The sequence below is a fragment of the Myotis yumanensis genome, unplaced genomic scaffold (assembly GCF_028538775.1).
Source record: "Myotis yumanensis isolate MYYU_CA2020_CCGP unplaced genomic scaffold, mMyoYum1.0.hap1 SCAF_19, whole genome shotgun sequence".
In the NCBI taxonomy this organism is placed as follows: Eukaryota; Metazoa; Chordata; class Mammalia; order Chiroptera; family Vespertilionidae; genus Myotis; species Myotis yumanensis.
In genome coordinates, this window is record NW_027223770.1 from 4734863 (window position 1) to 4750064 (window position 15202).

Below are 15202 nucleotides of genomic sequence, written 5' to 3' on the forward strand. Positions count from 1 at the left end.
CTTTTCTGAACCACTGAAGCCCTCCTTTGAGGTTTGGCCAAGTGTTCTCAGTTTGCAAAGGTCTCTAAGGAATTCTGTTTCCTTCCAAAGGCGGTCCTACCCCAGAGTAGCAGTGGCAGGGCTTTCCCAGAACAGGCCTCTGATGACGGAGTACTGAGGCTTGAAGGGGCACGCGGCCTCCATGAGCCCAGTGCTGCATTTACAGTAAGGATGAGAGCAGCATTCGCAAGCAGCCTCCTACTGAGTGGTGGCTGCGGGGGAAGGAATTTCTTGCACACTGTGTGACTGTGTTTGTTATGCTTATGATATCTAATCTTTTTTATTTGAGCAGTGGACTGTTTTCTGATTATGTCACTTGATGTAGTTAGGGTGTTTCCATTTTTTTTGTTTTTATTTTGTCTCATTATTATATGGTTTCCTTTTTTTCTTTTATGTACAACACATGTCTCCACTTGCATTTTTTTTTTTGAGTAAGCCCCTAATTCTGACATAATTTTAGCATTCCATTTTTTGTTGCTTCTGTTTTTTATAACACTCTTCTCTGTGTCTTGTAACTAAGCATCATGAGACAAATTCAAGGCAAGAGTGATTTCCGAACCATCTCTCCTGACTCCATCCTCCACTTCCATTTTTTGAGGGTAAAGAATCAGGAAATGGCTCTCCTCCTTGGGAATGCTTAAGGAAGAGGTGGTGGCAATCCAAGCATCTTTAAACCCTCTCGGTGAAAATTTGCGCATCCCTATTTTTTCCAGCCGCTGGAATGGGCTGTGGCCCTTCCTCTCCCCCTCACATGCCATTTTTACTAAATCCGCTTACAGTGAGTATGCTCCTGGCTTTCGTGGTGTGCTCCTCCCAAGTCAGCGTTCCTTTAGCTAGCGTCAAGTGCCAGTCTCCAGGAGTTAGGAGATATCTCTGTTTCCATTGCTAGGGTTTATTTAGTCGACGGAAAGAGGACCCTGCTTTGCCCACACAGGTTCCTCTGCAGTACAATGAGCTGAAGGTGGCTCTGGAGAAGGAGAAAGCTCGCTGTGCCGAGCTAGAGGAAGCCCTTCAGAAGACCCGCATCGAGCTCCGCTCCGCCCGCGAGGAAGGTAGGGCTCCAGCTCTCTAGGCAGTGTTAGGACCCACCCCGAGGAGGTTGCTCAAGACCAGCTCGGCATCTGTATTTATGGCCTGTGAGCTTTCAGTCCAGACACCCAAAATCTGAACAATTCTTGGCATCCTTGGCGTTGCTGATTTGGTACAATGATGTCCTTTTAGTTTGGGGTCCTTGCAAGACAGCCTGGGGCAGTCCATGGGCTCAGGCCTCTTGGTGACTCGGCTGACCAAAAGGCGTTGGACTGCTCTCTCCCCAGCTGCTCACCGGAAAGCCACCGACCATCCGCACCCATCTACACCAGCCACTGCGAGGCAGCAGATTGCCATGTCTGCTATCGTGCGGTCGCCCGAGCACCAGCCCAGTGCCATGAGCCTGCTCGCCCCGCCGTCCAGCCGTAGAAAGGAGTCTTCAACTCCAGAGGGTACGTTCTCAAGCCATTGGAGTTTGGTTGACATTTCTTTTTTTCATTAAGAAATATGGTAAAAATGATAAGTAATAACATTAAGGGATATAGAGTAAGAAATCTCTCCATCCTCCCAATCCTAGTTCCCTTACCCAGAGTCAACCACTGTGTTCATCCAGCAGTGGTTTGTGGAACTGCATGTCTGTTTTATTCATATATTTTATATTATATAATCATATTTAAAGCGCCTGAGAAAATAAGCATGTTTTTCTTAGGCCTTTTTTCTTTTATAAATATCAGACCACAAAACACCTTTCTTCTTTTAGTTAAAATGTAACCTGAGAGTGTGTCATATGAACACACATGGATGGACCTCATCCTTTTCAAGGGATGCATAGTGCTCCATGGGGTGGGTATGTGACTCACCTGTTAAACCAGGTGCTGGTGGTGGGCATCTTCATTATTTCCATTTGCTTGTTACCATACACCCTGTGCCTCTGGGCATTGTAGCTGTAGGGTATGCTCTTAGGAAAGGAATCACTGGGTTGAAGGTTATATGCTTTTTGAGTGTTGTTAGTTTATGCAGGTTTATATTCCTACCAACAGTGTAAGGAGTTTCTTTATAGTCTCAGAAGTATTCTGTTCACCCAGAGATGAAAAGGACTTAAAGAAGGTGGTTGGAAAGTCTTAGGAAGAGTGGAGTAGAGCTGTGATTTAGCATCATGGTATCACCATCAAACTGACTTTCATCATAAATATTGTAACTCTCCATGGCATTCTGCTGGTTTTCTTCAATGATAATATCATCTTGTTTTCTCTGTTTACATAACACTGAATCAGTCAAAGAACTTTACCCTTAAAGTCACTAAAATGGTGATGTTAACAGGAAAGAAAGGTTCCTGGCTCTGGTGTTTGTTGACAGAGCAGTGGAGAGTGGCTCCCTGAGCACTTTGTGATGCTCGGAGCACTTCCTTTGGGTGCCTTGCACGTGAGCATGTCATTTATTCCTTATAACTTTGTGGTAAAGGAAGGGGGGTGATGTTAAATGGTGAATGTAATTTGTATTCAGAAATTTCTTAGTTTTGTCTCTAGTTAACTAAGTTCTAGGTCACTATTGAGAGGGGGCCTATTAAAAGGAAAAAAAACATCTTACTAATTTTAACAGATAGGAATATAAGTGTAAGAATCTGGTTCTTAAGGCTTAAAAGTTGGGTTTTTAACATGAGGTTATTCATGATGGAACTAGACATGAAGGGAGAATTCTTGAGTCAGCTTATCCTATCCTATATAATAAAAGCCTAATAAGCTAAGTGTCTGGTCGTCTGGTTGTCCATTTAACCAATCAAAGTGTGATGTGCTAACGATATGCTAAGGCCGCTCAACTGCTCACTTTGACACACACTAACCATCAGGGGGCAGACGTTCCGACTGGTAGGTTAGCTTACTGTTGGGGTCTGGCCAATCGGGACTGAGCAAGACGGGCCGGACACGCCCTGGAGCCCTCCCGCGGTCCCTCCCCAGCTGACCAACCTCCCACGTCCCTCCCTGACCCCAATTGTGCACCAGTGGGGTCCCTCGGACTGGCCTGTGCCCTTTCGCAATCCAGGACCCCTTGGGGGATATCGGAGAGCCGGTTTCAGCCCGATCCTGCAGGCCAGTCCGAAGGACCCCAATGGTGCACGAATTCATGCACTGGGCCTCTAGTATCTACACTAATAAAAAGATGCAAATTGACCATACCTTTGCGACGCCCACCAGCCAATCAGGAGTGAGTATGCAAATTAACCCAACAAAGATGGCAGATTAATTTGCATACACAGGCACGGAGTGGCTGGCGGGGGGGGGGGGGGGGGGAGTGGGACGCTTGCGTCGACGCCATGGCAATGACACAGGCGTTCCGCACCACCCAGCCACTCTGGGCAGCGTGGAAGGAAGAACAGCAGCTCTGGCCAGAGTGAAGGGGGTGCCAGCAGCCAGGAGAAGGAAGGCCCATTCTTGCACGAATCTTCGTGCATTGGGTCTCTAGTATTTAATAATTAGAAATTCTGTAATTGATATTTGTGATTTTTAAATTGGATTCTGAAATGCTCTAGATAAATCTGGGAAATCAAAGAATTCATGACTCAGATATTTACAAACCTTTGGCTTAAAAGCATGCTTCTTTATTCCCACAAACATCTATGCTCTCACGTAGTTGACCTCCTACTTTCTTTAAAAACCCCTAATTCCTGGTAACCAGAAAATGGAGATTTTAAGTTGATTCATATAAATTAGATGCATCTGTTAGTGTTAAAATAGTTTCTCACCATGGTCAATATGGCTCAATTGGTGGGAGCATCATGTGGTACACTGTAAGGTGGTGGGTTTGATTCCTGGTCAGGGCAATAGGGCACATACCTAGGCTGAGGATTTGATCCCCGGTCAGGGTGGGTACGGGAGGCAACAGATTCATGTTTCTCTCTCACATCATTGTTGCTCTCTCTCTCTTTCTCTTTTTCCCTCCCTTCCTCTCTCTAAAATCAATAAAAAATATATATTAAAAAATTTTTAAGTTCCCCTATCTGTAACTAACCTGCTGTAATATTTTTTTAAACAATGTTATTGAGCCCTAGCTGGTTTGGCTCAGTGGACAGAGCATCGTCTGCAGACTGAAGGGTCCCAGGTTTGATTCCGATCAAGGGCATGTACCTTGGTTGCAGGCACATCCCTAGTAGGGGTTGTGCAGGAGGCAGCTGATCGATGTTTCTCTCTCATCGATGTTTCTAACTCCCTATCTCTCTCCCTTCTTCTCTGTAAAAAATCAATAAAATATATAAAAAACAAAACAAAAACAACGTTATTGAGATAAGTTCACGTCATACCATGTACTCACTGAAATGTATAATTCAGTCTTTTTTGTTAAATTTACCAGGTTGTATAACATTGCATTCTAATATTTGGTTCCATCCTTTTCCCCCCAAAAAACCTTCTATACTCATTAGCAGCCACTTCCCATTTCTCTTTTTTGCCCAACCTCTGGCAATCACAAATGTGCTTTTTGTCTCTGAATTTGCATTCTGGACATGTCATGTAAATGGAATCAAACCATATGTGGCTTTTTTCATTGAGCATAAAGTTTTGGGATCCATCCATCACGTACTCCATTTTTATGGCTGAATATTATCCTACTGTATGAATAGCACACTTGGGCATTTGGGTTGTTTCCATTTTTTTGGCTGTCATATATAATGCTGTTATGAACATTTATGTACACATTTTGTAGCTACATATGTTTTTAGTTCTCTTGGGTGTATATCTACGAGTGAAATTTCTGGGTCACATGGTAATCCTATGGTTAACTTTTTGGGGAACGGCCAGAGTGGGTTCCAAAGTGGCCTTGGCATTTTACATTCCAACCAGCAATGTATGCAGGTTCCAATGTCTGCACATCCTCACCACTTATTTTCCATATTTTAAATTCTAGACTTCTGGGGGCATGAGCGGTATCTCCTTGTGGTTTTGATTTGCGTTTCCCTAGTGACTAATGATGTCGAACATCTTTATATTTGTTTGTTGGTCATTCATTTATCTTCTTTGGCGAGATGCTTATTTAGATCCTTTTCTCATTTTTAATTAGGTTATGTGTCATTTTATTATTGCTTTGTAAGAGTTCTTTATATAGTCAAGCTACAAGTCCCTTGTCAGAGTATGATATGCAAGTATTTTTTCCTGTTCTGTGGGTTGTCTTTCCACTTTCTTGATGGTTTAATTTGTAGCACCCTAATGATTTTTAAAAATTTTCCTCCAGAGTTCAGCCGGCGTCTTAAGGAACGCATGCACCACAATATTCCTCACCGGTTTAACGTGGGACTGAACATGCGAGCCACAAAGTGCGCTGTGTGTCTGGATACTGTGCACTTTGGACGCCAAGCATCCAAATGTCTTGGTAAGAGCAGTGGTTGTATGTTTGCAGTGGGCACCTGTGTGTCTCCACCTAAAAAAAAAAATCTATCCTTTTCCCCCCCATTTTAATTTCCTCATCATAGAGTACATTCATTTTCAAGCTTTTAGTTTCCGTGGGAGGATACTATTTTTCTCTTGTTGGAGGAGTGAGTTTATACCTGTTTTTGGCTCATGTCTCCAACCTCCTGTACAAACTGCCTTGGGCTTTGCTAATTTCCACCCCCCTTTCTTCTGGCTGGTCTCTGCCTCCCATTAGGCTGTGTGCTTGCTGGCTTCCACTGGAGCATGCACATGTGTCCTTTACACATTTGTTTGTGATAGCCTGGGAGAGGCCAGAACAACTGGACTGAGAGCACTTGGCTCTCTCATTTCCTGTCTCTGTAGAGGCCTGGCTCCTGGGGAAGCTTAGGGGTTACCTGGATGACAAGGCCAGACTGACAAGCCCAGCAGGGGGGTGGCTGGCAGAGGAAGGGAACAGTCCAGGATCAGCCACGTGAGTTTTCAGGTTGTCCCCTGCTTTTCCCTAGAATGTCAGGTGATGTGTCATCCCAAGTGCTCCACGTGCTTGCCAGCGACCTGTGGCCTGCCAGCCGAATATGCCACACACTTCACTGAGGCCTTCTGCCGCGACAAAATGAACTCCCCGGGCCTCCAGGCCAAGGAGCCCAGCAGCAGCTTGCACCTGGAAGGTTGGATGAAGGTGCCCAGGTATCGTTGCAGGGTAGCTTGGGCTGGTGCTGGTGAAGGATGGCAGAATATGCCACCCCCAAAGATGAACTAAAAGCTCTTGAAAAACAGCAGGTGCAAGAAGGACACTCTGACCTCCCCTTCCCCTTCCTGAAAGTCGGGGATAAAACTCCCTGTCAGAGCTGCCTCCCTGCACCAGCAGGAAAGAAACACACCTATCACTAGAGACGGGGAGTCATGGCTGCCCCTGGACATTTTAGTCACTTTCCCAAAATTACTACTCTGTTCAGCCTAGAATACAAGCACTTGGCCTATCGGCTTTTTGGTTCTTTATTTTCCTATGGAGATGCCCTGGCAAAATAAGATGTGCTTGCTTTTCTCCCGTTCATCTTCTGGTATCAGTGGCTCCTATGCCAGCCACAGAACCTAGAGGGGTGAAGGAAGTGTTTCCTCCCCTGTGCTGGCATGGAAGGGCACAGGCCACTTCCAATCCTGGTGTTTTCTAGAGAATTTCTCCCTACCCCTCCCCTTCCTCCCGCCTGATTCCTCTGAATTCAAACATTTCTTCTTTTCCATCTGTTTTCCCAGGAATAACAAACGAGGACAGCAAGGCTGGGACAGGAAGTACATTGTCCTGGAGGGATCCAAAGTCCTCATTTATGACAACGAAGCCAGAGAAGGTAAATTAGTAATTCAGGGGGATTTCATTGCACGTGGTGGACCCAGGGCTCCCAGGCTTGGCGTGAAGGCTTTGTTTTTTTTGGACTGCGCTGCAAGCCTTCTACAATTTCCCATTTTTGAAAATTAAACACCAAGTGACTTCACTAAAGGTTATTGAAGATACTCACATCTATAGGTCTCCCCTCTGAAGACCCTGCAGGGTGCTGCCCTGAAGATTCCACCTGCTAACACACCTTCCGAGAACTCCTGCCTCAGCCAACTAACCCATAAATCCGCATCGTCATCACACAGTTGACTGTGCTGCTCATCTGACACACTTTATTTTTTTATCTTCCCTCTCCGCCTTCTCTGCACACCCTTCCCTCCTTTGTTCTCGTGTGCCTCTTTCCATGCATACTGTCTCCTCTCCTCTCTCTCTCTCTCTCTCTCTCTCTCTCTCTCTTCCTCTTTTCTCCCCTTGTTCTTGTTCCTGTTCTTTTGTTTTTCTTTCTGCCCTTCCTCTTTGCACCAAGCTGGACAGAGGCCGGTGGAAGAATTTGAGCTGTGCCTTCCCGACGGGGATGTATCTATTCATGGCGCCGTTGGTGCTTCTGAACTCGCAAATACAGCCAAAGCAGGTGAGGGGAGCAGGAGCCTCCCCGGAGGTGGGCTGGGCTTGCTGAATCACTGGGGGCAGGAGGCTATGTGGGGGATTGGCCTGCACAAGGGCCCACCTCCTGAACTCCCTGTCTTAGCGGTGAAATCTCTGAGACCTCAGGGCCATCCCTTCCAGCGGGAGTGGGGAAATCCACATCCAACCCTGTGCTCTCTGTCGCATCTCCTAGATGTCCCATACATCCTGAAGATGGAGTCCCACCCGCACACCACCTGCTGGCCCGGGAGAACCCTCTACTTGCTAGCTCCCAGCTTCCCCGACAAGCAGCGCTGGGTCACCGCCTTAGAATCAGTTGTCGCAGGTGGGAGAGTTTCTAGGGAAAAGGCAGAAGCCGATGCTGTGAGTATGAAAGCGGGCGCTAGGGCTTGTCTTTGTGGGCTGACTCGGTGGGGTCCTGGCTGTCATGGGGTGATGGCTCCATGAGCGGAGTTCTGTGGGGACAGAGAGACAGGCTCTCAGGTGGCTTGCCTGGCATCACGGGCCCTCTTTCAGAATGGACAGCAGCACCATTAGCCACCTCTTAGTCAGGGCAACACAGCAGCTATGGATTTACACGGCAATCCTCTCTCTTGTTTATTCTGATGAGTTTATTGGGGTTGAAGGCTTGAGTTTCAAGCACGTTGGCCATGAAGCAGCACAAAAGGCGGCCGACAGCTGTGTCTACTTCAGGCAAGCTTTTCATAACCTTCTCAATTGCTTCAACACGATTTGCTCTTCCGTAGGCAGGTTTGAAATCCTACGTATCCTTGAGATGTTAGAAACGTAGGTGTGCCTTGATTGGCAGCAGCCCTCCTAGAACTTTTCAGGATATAAACAGGGCTCGTTGTTTGTTGGCATTTTCTCCACATAAGACCAAACAGTGCTTTTCAAACACTTATCTCTCCTAATAAACACTTGAAGTATTAGCAATTGGAAACCCTTAGCCTCGAACCTCCTGCTGCCAGGAGCTCTGTTCCGGGGCAGAGGTTCAGTGACCTGTTCCATCGTTACCCATGTACGCCTCTGACTGAATCCACGTTACTGTGTGCACACTAGGGCCCTGGCTGCGCTCCCCATGGGCTTCTGCCTGCATGGGTTCAGGTAAAGAGACTCCGAAGCTTGTTGGTTTGCTGCTGACGCTGGGCTTTGCACTTTTGCTACAGCCTGTAGGGGAAAGAACCTTCCATGTGCTCATTAACCCTTTGCAGGTACATCTTTAGCTTCAGCTTATTTTCCACGCAGAATATTTCTACAACTATTGTACTCATTTACTTCTGCGTCCAAGTGGAGTTCTAACTCCAATGCTAATTAACAACCACCCCAGAGACAGCGGTAAGACCCCCGTCTTGCCTTTTGAGCTCAGATCAAAATATGAGGCAAGCCAAGAGCAGATGTGTGTTTCTGAGTGTTTTCAGGAGAAACTTGCCTTTCTTTCTGGCTTCTCTCCATTCTTGCTTTTGTCTCTCTGGTCATGAAACAGTTCAATCTCACCAGGTCCTCTTTTTTCTTTCTTATTTTCTTTCACATATGAAAAGAAATTGCTTGGAAACTCCCTGCTGAAACTGGAAGGTGATGACCGGCTAGACATGAACTGCACACTGCCCTTCAGCGACCAGGTAACGGTGTTTTCTGGACACTGTCAGCTTGGCGTCTGGCAACAGCCACACACCGTCAAGAAAGAAAGGGCTGTGTCAGCTTTGTGCCTCTTCCTGTTTGGTTGTTATGGTGATGTGATGGTGCTTATGTTCTGCCCTTGCACTTCTGCCCTTGCAGGTGGTGTTGGTAGGCACCGAGGAAGGGCTCTATGCACTGAATGTCTTGAAAAACTCCCTCACCCACGTCCCGGGAATCGGAGCAGTCTTCCAAATTTATATCATCAAGGACCTGGAGAAGCTCCTCATGATAGCAGGTGGAGGCCAAGGACATGGCGCTTTTTCTTCACTTTAAGGAAAACTGTTTGAAAGCCAGGTGTCATGCTTGTAAAACTGGAAGGCAGGCCCTCCTGGGGGCAGGTTGGAGCGGAAGCAGCTCTTCTCTCTCTGTCCCTGTTTGTGCCCAGGATGATGGCTCTCTTGTTCATTTTCAGTTCCCTGGGGGTCCAGTGTAGCACACACTGACACCCCCAAGGAACGTCTCACCACGTGACAGGTGAAGAGCAGTGAGCCTGAGGCTCATTAATGTCAGACCTTTGTCCTCATCCCATTCATACGCAGGGAGCTCTGTGACTCCTCAGAGACCCTTTGTCTAGATTCACCACTTGTTAGGCTTTTGCCACCTTTTTTTCCTCTCTTCCTGTGATACACTGATGTGTTATCACTTTTTTGGACTGAGAGTTGCAGCCAGTTCTTCAGCATATCACCTAAGAACAGGGTATTCTCTCATATAACCAAGGCAAAAATGTTTTTCTCTTTTGGGTACTATTTTTTTTAAAAGGAAAATAGTAATTTATTGGCTCAATGTCTGAAACATCCACAATTAGGTCCTGTTTTAGGCACAGCTGGATGGATCCAGGAGCTGAGCTAAGATGGTCTGGAACGGACTTTTCTTGGTCTTCAGCTCTTTCGTCTGCTTGCTTTGTCTCTTCTTGTTGGCTTTCCTCCCTTCCTCCCTCCCTCCTTGATCTTATTCTTTAAAAAAAATAAATATATATATAAAATTTTATTGATTTCAGAGAGGAAGGGAGAGGGAGAGAAAGGTAGAAACACCAATGATGAGAGAGAATCATTGATCCGCTGCCTCCTGCATGCCCCACACTGGGAATGGAGCCTGAAACCTGGGCATATTCCCTGATCAGGAATCGCACTACGACCTCTTGGTTCATAGGTCGATGCTCAACCACTGAGCCACACCGGCTGGGCTCTTTGATCTTACTCTTCGGAACAGTGTTAGGTTCACAGCAAAACTGATCAGACAGTACAGCGATTTCCCATAGGCCCCTTGTGCCCCCCCCACCCCACCCCACACACACACACAGCCTCCCCCACTATCAACAGTCCCACCAGAGGGTACATCAGTTACAAGTGATGAACCTGCACTGACACATCATTGTCACCTAAAGTCCATAGTTTACATACAGGTTTGCTCTTGGTGTTGTGTACTTATGGGTTTGTACCCTTAGGTTGTGGCACGAATCCTCTATGATAGCATCATACAGAATAGTTCCACATGGTACCATTATGAATTCATAGAGTTTAACCTTTGCTGGAATACAGTGCTCTGATATACTGTCCATAGTCAGACTTTATCTGTGCCCCATCCTGGCCTTTAGAGTATCTGTTTTCCTGAGTAGTGATCCAGTCTGGGATCGTTCACGGCGTTTAGTCATGTCTCTTTAGTCTCTGTTAACCTGAGTGGATCCTTAGCCTGTCTTTTGTCTTTCATGACATTGCCATATTGGAATTGTCCGAGTCTATTGTTTTATGAAACGTTCTCTCGTTGTTCCTATCCCGTTCTTACTTTGTGGGGGATCATGTTTGAAAAGTATGGTTCACCTTCTCCAGTTTTCTGCCTGCAGAATGTTTTTTTCTCCCAGAATCTTGACTAAGAGGCAAGATGTTTTCATTTGAGATCTGAAACTTGGACCGAAACTGTGTTTAGAGAAATTCATGGAAAGCAGTGCATCTGTGTGGCCTTGCTGGCTTTTATTTGTGGGTAGAATTAGAACTGCCATCCTGTGTCCCCACACTGACCAAGACGCTGTTCCTTCCCCTCAGGAGAAGAGCGAGCCCTGTGTCTTGTTGACGTGAAGAAAGTAAAACAGTCCCTGGCACAGTCTCACCTTCCTGCCCAGCCAGACATCTCGCCCAACGTTTTTGAAGCTGTCAAGGGCTGCCACTTGTTTGCTGCTGGCAAGGTACGCTCTCCTCAGGGCCTCAATGTGCGGAAAGTTTCACTAATTAATTTCCAGGTCTTTTTTCCTAATATAAGCATTTAAGGGCTACACATTTTCTTCTAACTACAGTTTTAGTTGCACGCTGTATATATATATTTTATTGATTTCAGAGAGGAAGGGAGAGGGAGAGAGAGAGATAGAAACATCAGTGATGAGAGAGAATCATTGATCAGCTGCCTCCTGCACACCCTACACTGAGGATCAAGCCCACAACCTGGGCATGTGCCCTTGGCTGGGAATCGAACCCGGAACCCTTCAGTTAACGGGCCAATGCTCTATCCACTGAGCCAAACTGGCTAGGCAGCACCCTGTAAATTTTTATTCAACATATTTTTAAAATTTCTTATATTTATCTGTGAATGATGAGTTATTTAGAAATGTGCATCTTAGTTTCCAAAAATTGGTTTTTAAAAATTATAAGTTAATTTCATCATAATGTTTGAAATACACAAAAAATATGTGGAGTATATATGTAAATTATAAAATTATAACACCTAATACTGTTGTAAATATCCACAAACTCGCTATCCAACCCAAGAAATAGAATATTGCCAATAATTTTCATTTTCCTGTGTATTCCTTCCCTAATCCATCCCATTTCCCTCTCCCCACCCTGCCAGCCACCTTCCTTTCAGGACTGATTTGAACAATAAGCTTCTTTTCACTCTTGGTGAAATGACAAAGATCTAGGTGTAGGAGGTGAAGTAAGAGGGATTTAGCTGTTCTAGAAAAACAGTTTTAATGTAGAACTCTATATACACAGATCTTAGCTAAGAACTTTTCTTTTTGGGCCAAAATCTTCTCTAAATTCTTACAGCAATGTCTACTGCCTTTCCCCTCCCTGAGGGTATAAGATTGGCAAAAGGCCGAAACCGGTTTGGCTCAGTGGATTGAGCGTCAGCCTGCGGACTGAAAGGTCCCAGGTTCGATTCCGGTGAAGGGCATATACCTGGGTTGCTGGCACATCCCCAATAGGAGATGTGCAGGAGGCAGCTGATCGATGTTTCTCTCTCATCAATGTTTCTGACTCTCTCTCTCTCTCCCTTCCTCTCTGTAAAAAAATCAATAAAATATATTAAAAAAAAAAAAAAAAAAAAAAAGCCCTGTCTCCAGCAGATACCACACACACACACACACACACACACACACACACACAATGCGTGTGGGGCAGGTGGATTTCTGGAGCCTTTCTCTGAATTTCTGTTAAACCAGTGGTTCTCAAACAGGGGTGAGCCTGCCCTCGGGACGTTGGGCAATGGCTGGAGACATGTTTTGTCAAACGATTGGCATCTACTAGACAGGGCCCAGGGTTGCTGCTGAGCATCCCACAATGCACAGAAGAGCCCCTCACCCAGAAGTCACCTGGTCAGGGCTCAGCAGTGCCGAGGGTGAGACCTTGCTCTTTTCCCGCCATCACTATACTCACCAGTGACGCTCCTTTTTCCTCCGACGCTTTCAGATTGAGAACGGGCTCTGCATCTGTGCAGCCATGCCCAGCAAAGTCGTCGTTCTCCGCTACAACGAAAACCTCAGCAAGTACTGCATTCGGAAGGTAAGTCTCGGGCCTGGTCCATCTGCGCTGCCCACGCGCTGGCGTAGAAAGCGTGCTTCTCAGGGCACAGCGCGTGTCTGTCTCTTCACCTGCCTTCCTCTCGCCGGGTGGCCTGGGAGAGACCCTTCCTCCCTGGAGGAGGCTCCAGGCGCCGGTGGCTGCAGGTCTCCTCTCTCACTTCCTCCTGGTTGTGAGCTCCTCTTCAGCCCGCCCCGTGGATCCAGCTGTTCGTGAAGGTGGAAGGAAGGTGGCTGATGGGAAAGCAGGAAAAAAGGAGAGAGATCTCTGAGAAGCTGGCAGTCGCTGGGGGCACTTACTATAATCTTTCTTGTGTCCTGGAAGCTTCTGTGAATTACCTTGGAAAAGCCATGCTGGCTGTGCTGGGCAGGGCAGGTAGAGCTGGCTCTCCCCGGAGCAGCGGCGTCAGGAGGATGACCGCAGGCTGGCAGGGTGCCCGTGGGCCCTTCCCGGCCTCGCTTCCAGAGCAGGCTGTCTGTCGGCCCAGAGTAGGATGTCCCGCCCACTGAGCCCGATTTATTTCAGGTACTTTCATGATTAGTCTCAAAAGTGAAAGGAAGGTGAATAAACCAGGCTCGTTCCTTGGAGGACCTGTCCACCCTGCGTGGGCTGTTGTTAGTTTAGGGTGGATTTTTATTGAGCTCCTACTGGTACCAGGGACTGAGCTGGCTACTTTACAAACACGTTTCACAGGGATTCTGAGAAGCAGGTGTGGCAATCCCCAGTTTCAGGTAGGACGATGGATAGAGGCTGGCCATGCTAAGTGACAGAGTCGAAACCAAAACTGAACTTCGATTTTTCCAACCATTTCACATTGTCATGCTGCCTAAAAGTTTCCTTCCACGTAGTAGGTGGTCAGTGAATAGTTAGTGGTCATGACAATGCTGATTTGGGTTTGAACTGTTAGCTTCAGGAGAATTCTCAGAAATCATTGCTTCTTCCTAATTCCTGGCCACCATTTCGAATAAGCATGTCTGGGTTGCTGGACCATTAGGATTGGCCTGAAAGCAAGCAGAAGTAATGAGGAAGCAAATAATTCAGACAGATGACGACAGTGATGAAGATAACAATTATGTAGGTGATACAGGTTCAAAATAGAAACGTAGAACTCGAAGACAGAAGGAAGCTAAAAGCACTCCCTCCAGCCACCACTGTTAATAGTTGGGGTACTTTTCCCGGCCTTTTCTTCTGATAAGAACGTTGTATTTTTAAAGCTCTCCTTTTGAATGCTACCTTTTCATTGAACTGGTGTTTCTGCCCTTTTATTTGGCTATATTTGGCCTTATTTCCTTAGGTTGGGGTTGCAAAGAATTCAGAGATAGCAAAGGGATGTGAATAGATTGAATGTGCTGTGCGTAATCCACAGCTTGAACAAGTCTGGTGGCAGCAGTCCCTCTGCAAGGCTCACTGATGCCTGAGGCGGACATCGGAGAACTGGCGGCTGGCTACCTTGGGCGGGGACACTCACATTCTCCTCTTGCCCTCTGTCTCAGGAGATAGAGACCTCAGAGCCCTGCAGCTGTATCCACTTTACCAACTACAGTATCCTCATCGGAACCAATAAATTCTACGAAATTGACATGAAGCAGTACACGCTTGAGGGTAGGCCCCAGTGCTCCCAGCCCACACACTGCTCTGGCCTTGCCACCAGCTCCAGCCCCTTCCTGAAGCCCCGCTTCTCGCCTGCCTTTTCAGAATTCCTGGATAAGAACGACCATTCCTTGGCGCCTGCTGTGTTTGCCTCCTCTTCCCACAGTTTCCCTGTCTCGATAATGCAGGTGAACAGTGCCGGGCAGCGGGAGGAGTACCTGCTCTGCTTCCACGGTGAGTCGGGGCTGCCGCTCGCTGCTGCTCTGAGGGCTGCTGGCACCAGCAGACCCAGACCGGGTCCCCCAGGGCTGCGGTTGTCGGGGACTCTGGGACAAGGCGGGTCCTGCTGGGGTGCAGAGAACTCCTTCCAGCTGCCACCAAGGCCTCTCGGGATGCCCGTCCTGCCCCCACCAGGGCGCTCCCCTGACCAGCGCTACTCCGTTCTGTCCGAAGGTCAGGCAGTCCTTTCCTTTCTGTCCTCACCTCTCTCCCCGTCCTCACCGCTCTCCCCATCCTCACCTCTTTCCCCGTCCTTATATTTTTGTCTTTCCTTTTTCTTTCCTCTTGATGTGTCTCTTCTTTGTTCTTTCCAAATCTCTGGGTCTTTCTTCTCTTCCTTCCTGTCTCTGGGTCTCTGTTTCCCCCCTTTCCTCCCTGCCCTCCTTTCCCCAACCCTCCCTCCTCCCTCCTCCCTTTTCCTTTTC

General features: G+C 47.2%; 1 protein-coding gene across 4 annotated transcripts in view; it reads left to right on the forward strand.

The window, feature by feature from the left end:
* CIT (citron rho-interacting serine/threonine kinase) overlaps window positions 1–15202 on the forward strand; it is a 161518-nt gene that overhangs the window by 137457 nt on the left and 8859 nt on the right. For 2 of the 4 annotated variants that reach the window (XM_070400230.1, XM_070400233.1), the window contains 14 exons: window positions 929–1091; window positions 1356–1520; window positions 5290–5427; window positions 5972–6152; window positions 6720–6811; window positions 7325–7429; window positions 7637–7806; window positions 8503–8547; window positions 8982–9062; window positions 9220–9355; window positions 11160–11299; window positions 12798–12890; window positions 14402–14510; window positions 14604–14732. In XM_070400230.1, the coding sequence (XP_070256331.1) occupies window positions 929–1091; window positions 1356–1520; window positions 5290–5427; window positions 5972–6152; window positions 6720–6811; window positions 7325–7429; window positions 7637–7806; window positions 8503–8547; window positions 8982–9062; window positions 9220–9355; window positions 11160–11299; window positions 12798–12890; window positions 14402–14510; window positions 14604–14732 (1747 nt within the window). The remainder of the gene's footprint in view (window positions 1–928; window positions 1092–1355; window positions 1521–5289; window positions 5428–5971; window positions 6153–6719; window positions 6812–7324; window positions 7430–7636; window positions 7807–8502; window positions 8548–8981; window positions 9063–9219; window positions 9356–11159; window positions 11300–12797; window positions 12891–14401; window positions 14511–14603; window positions 14733–15202) is intronic. The other 2 variants (XM_070400231.1, XM_070400232.1) reach the window with 2 other exon arrangements.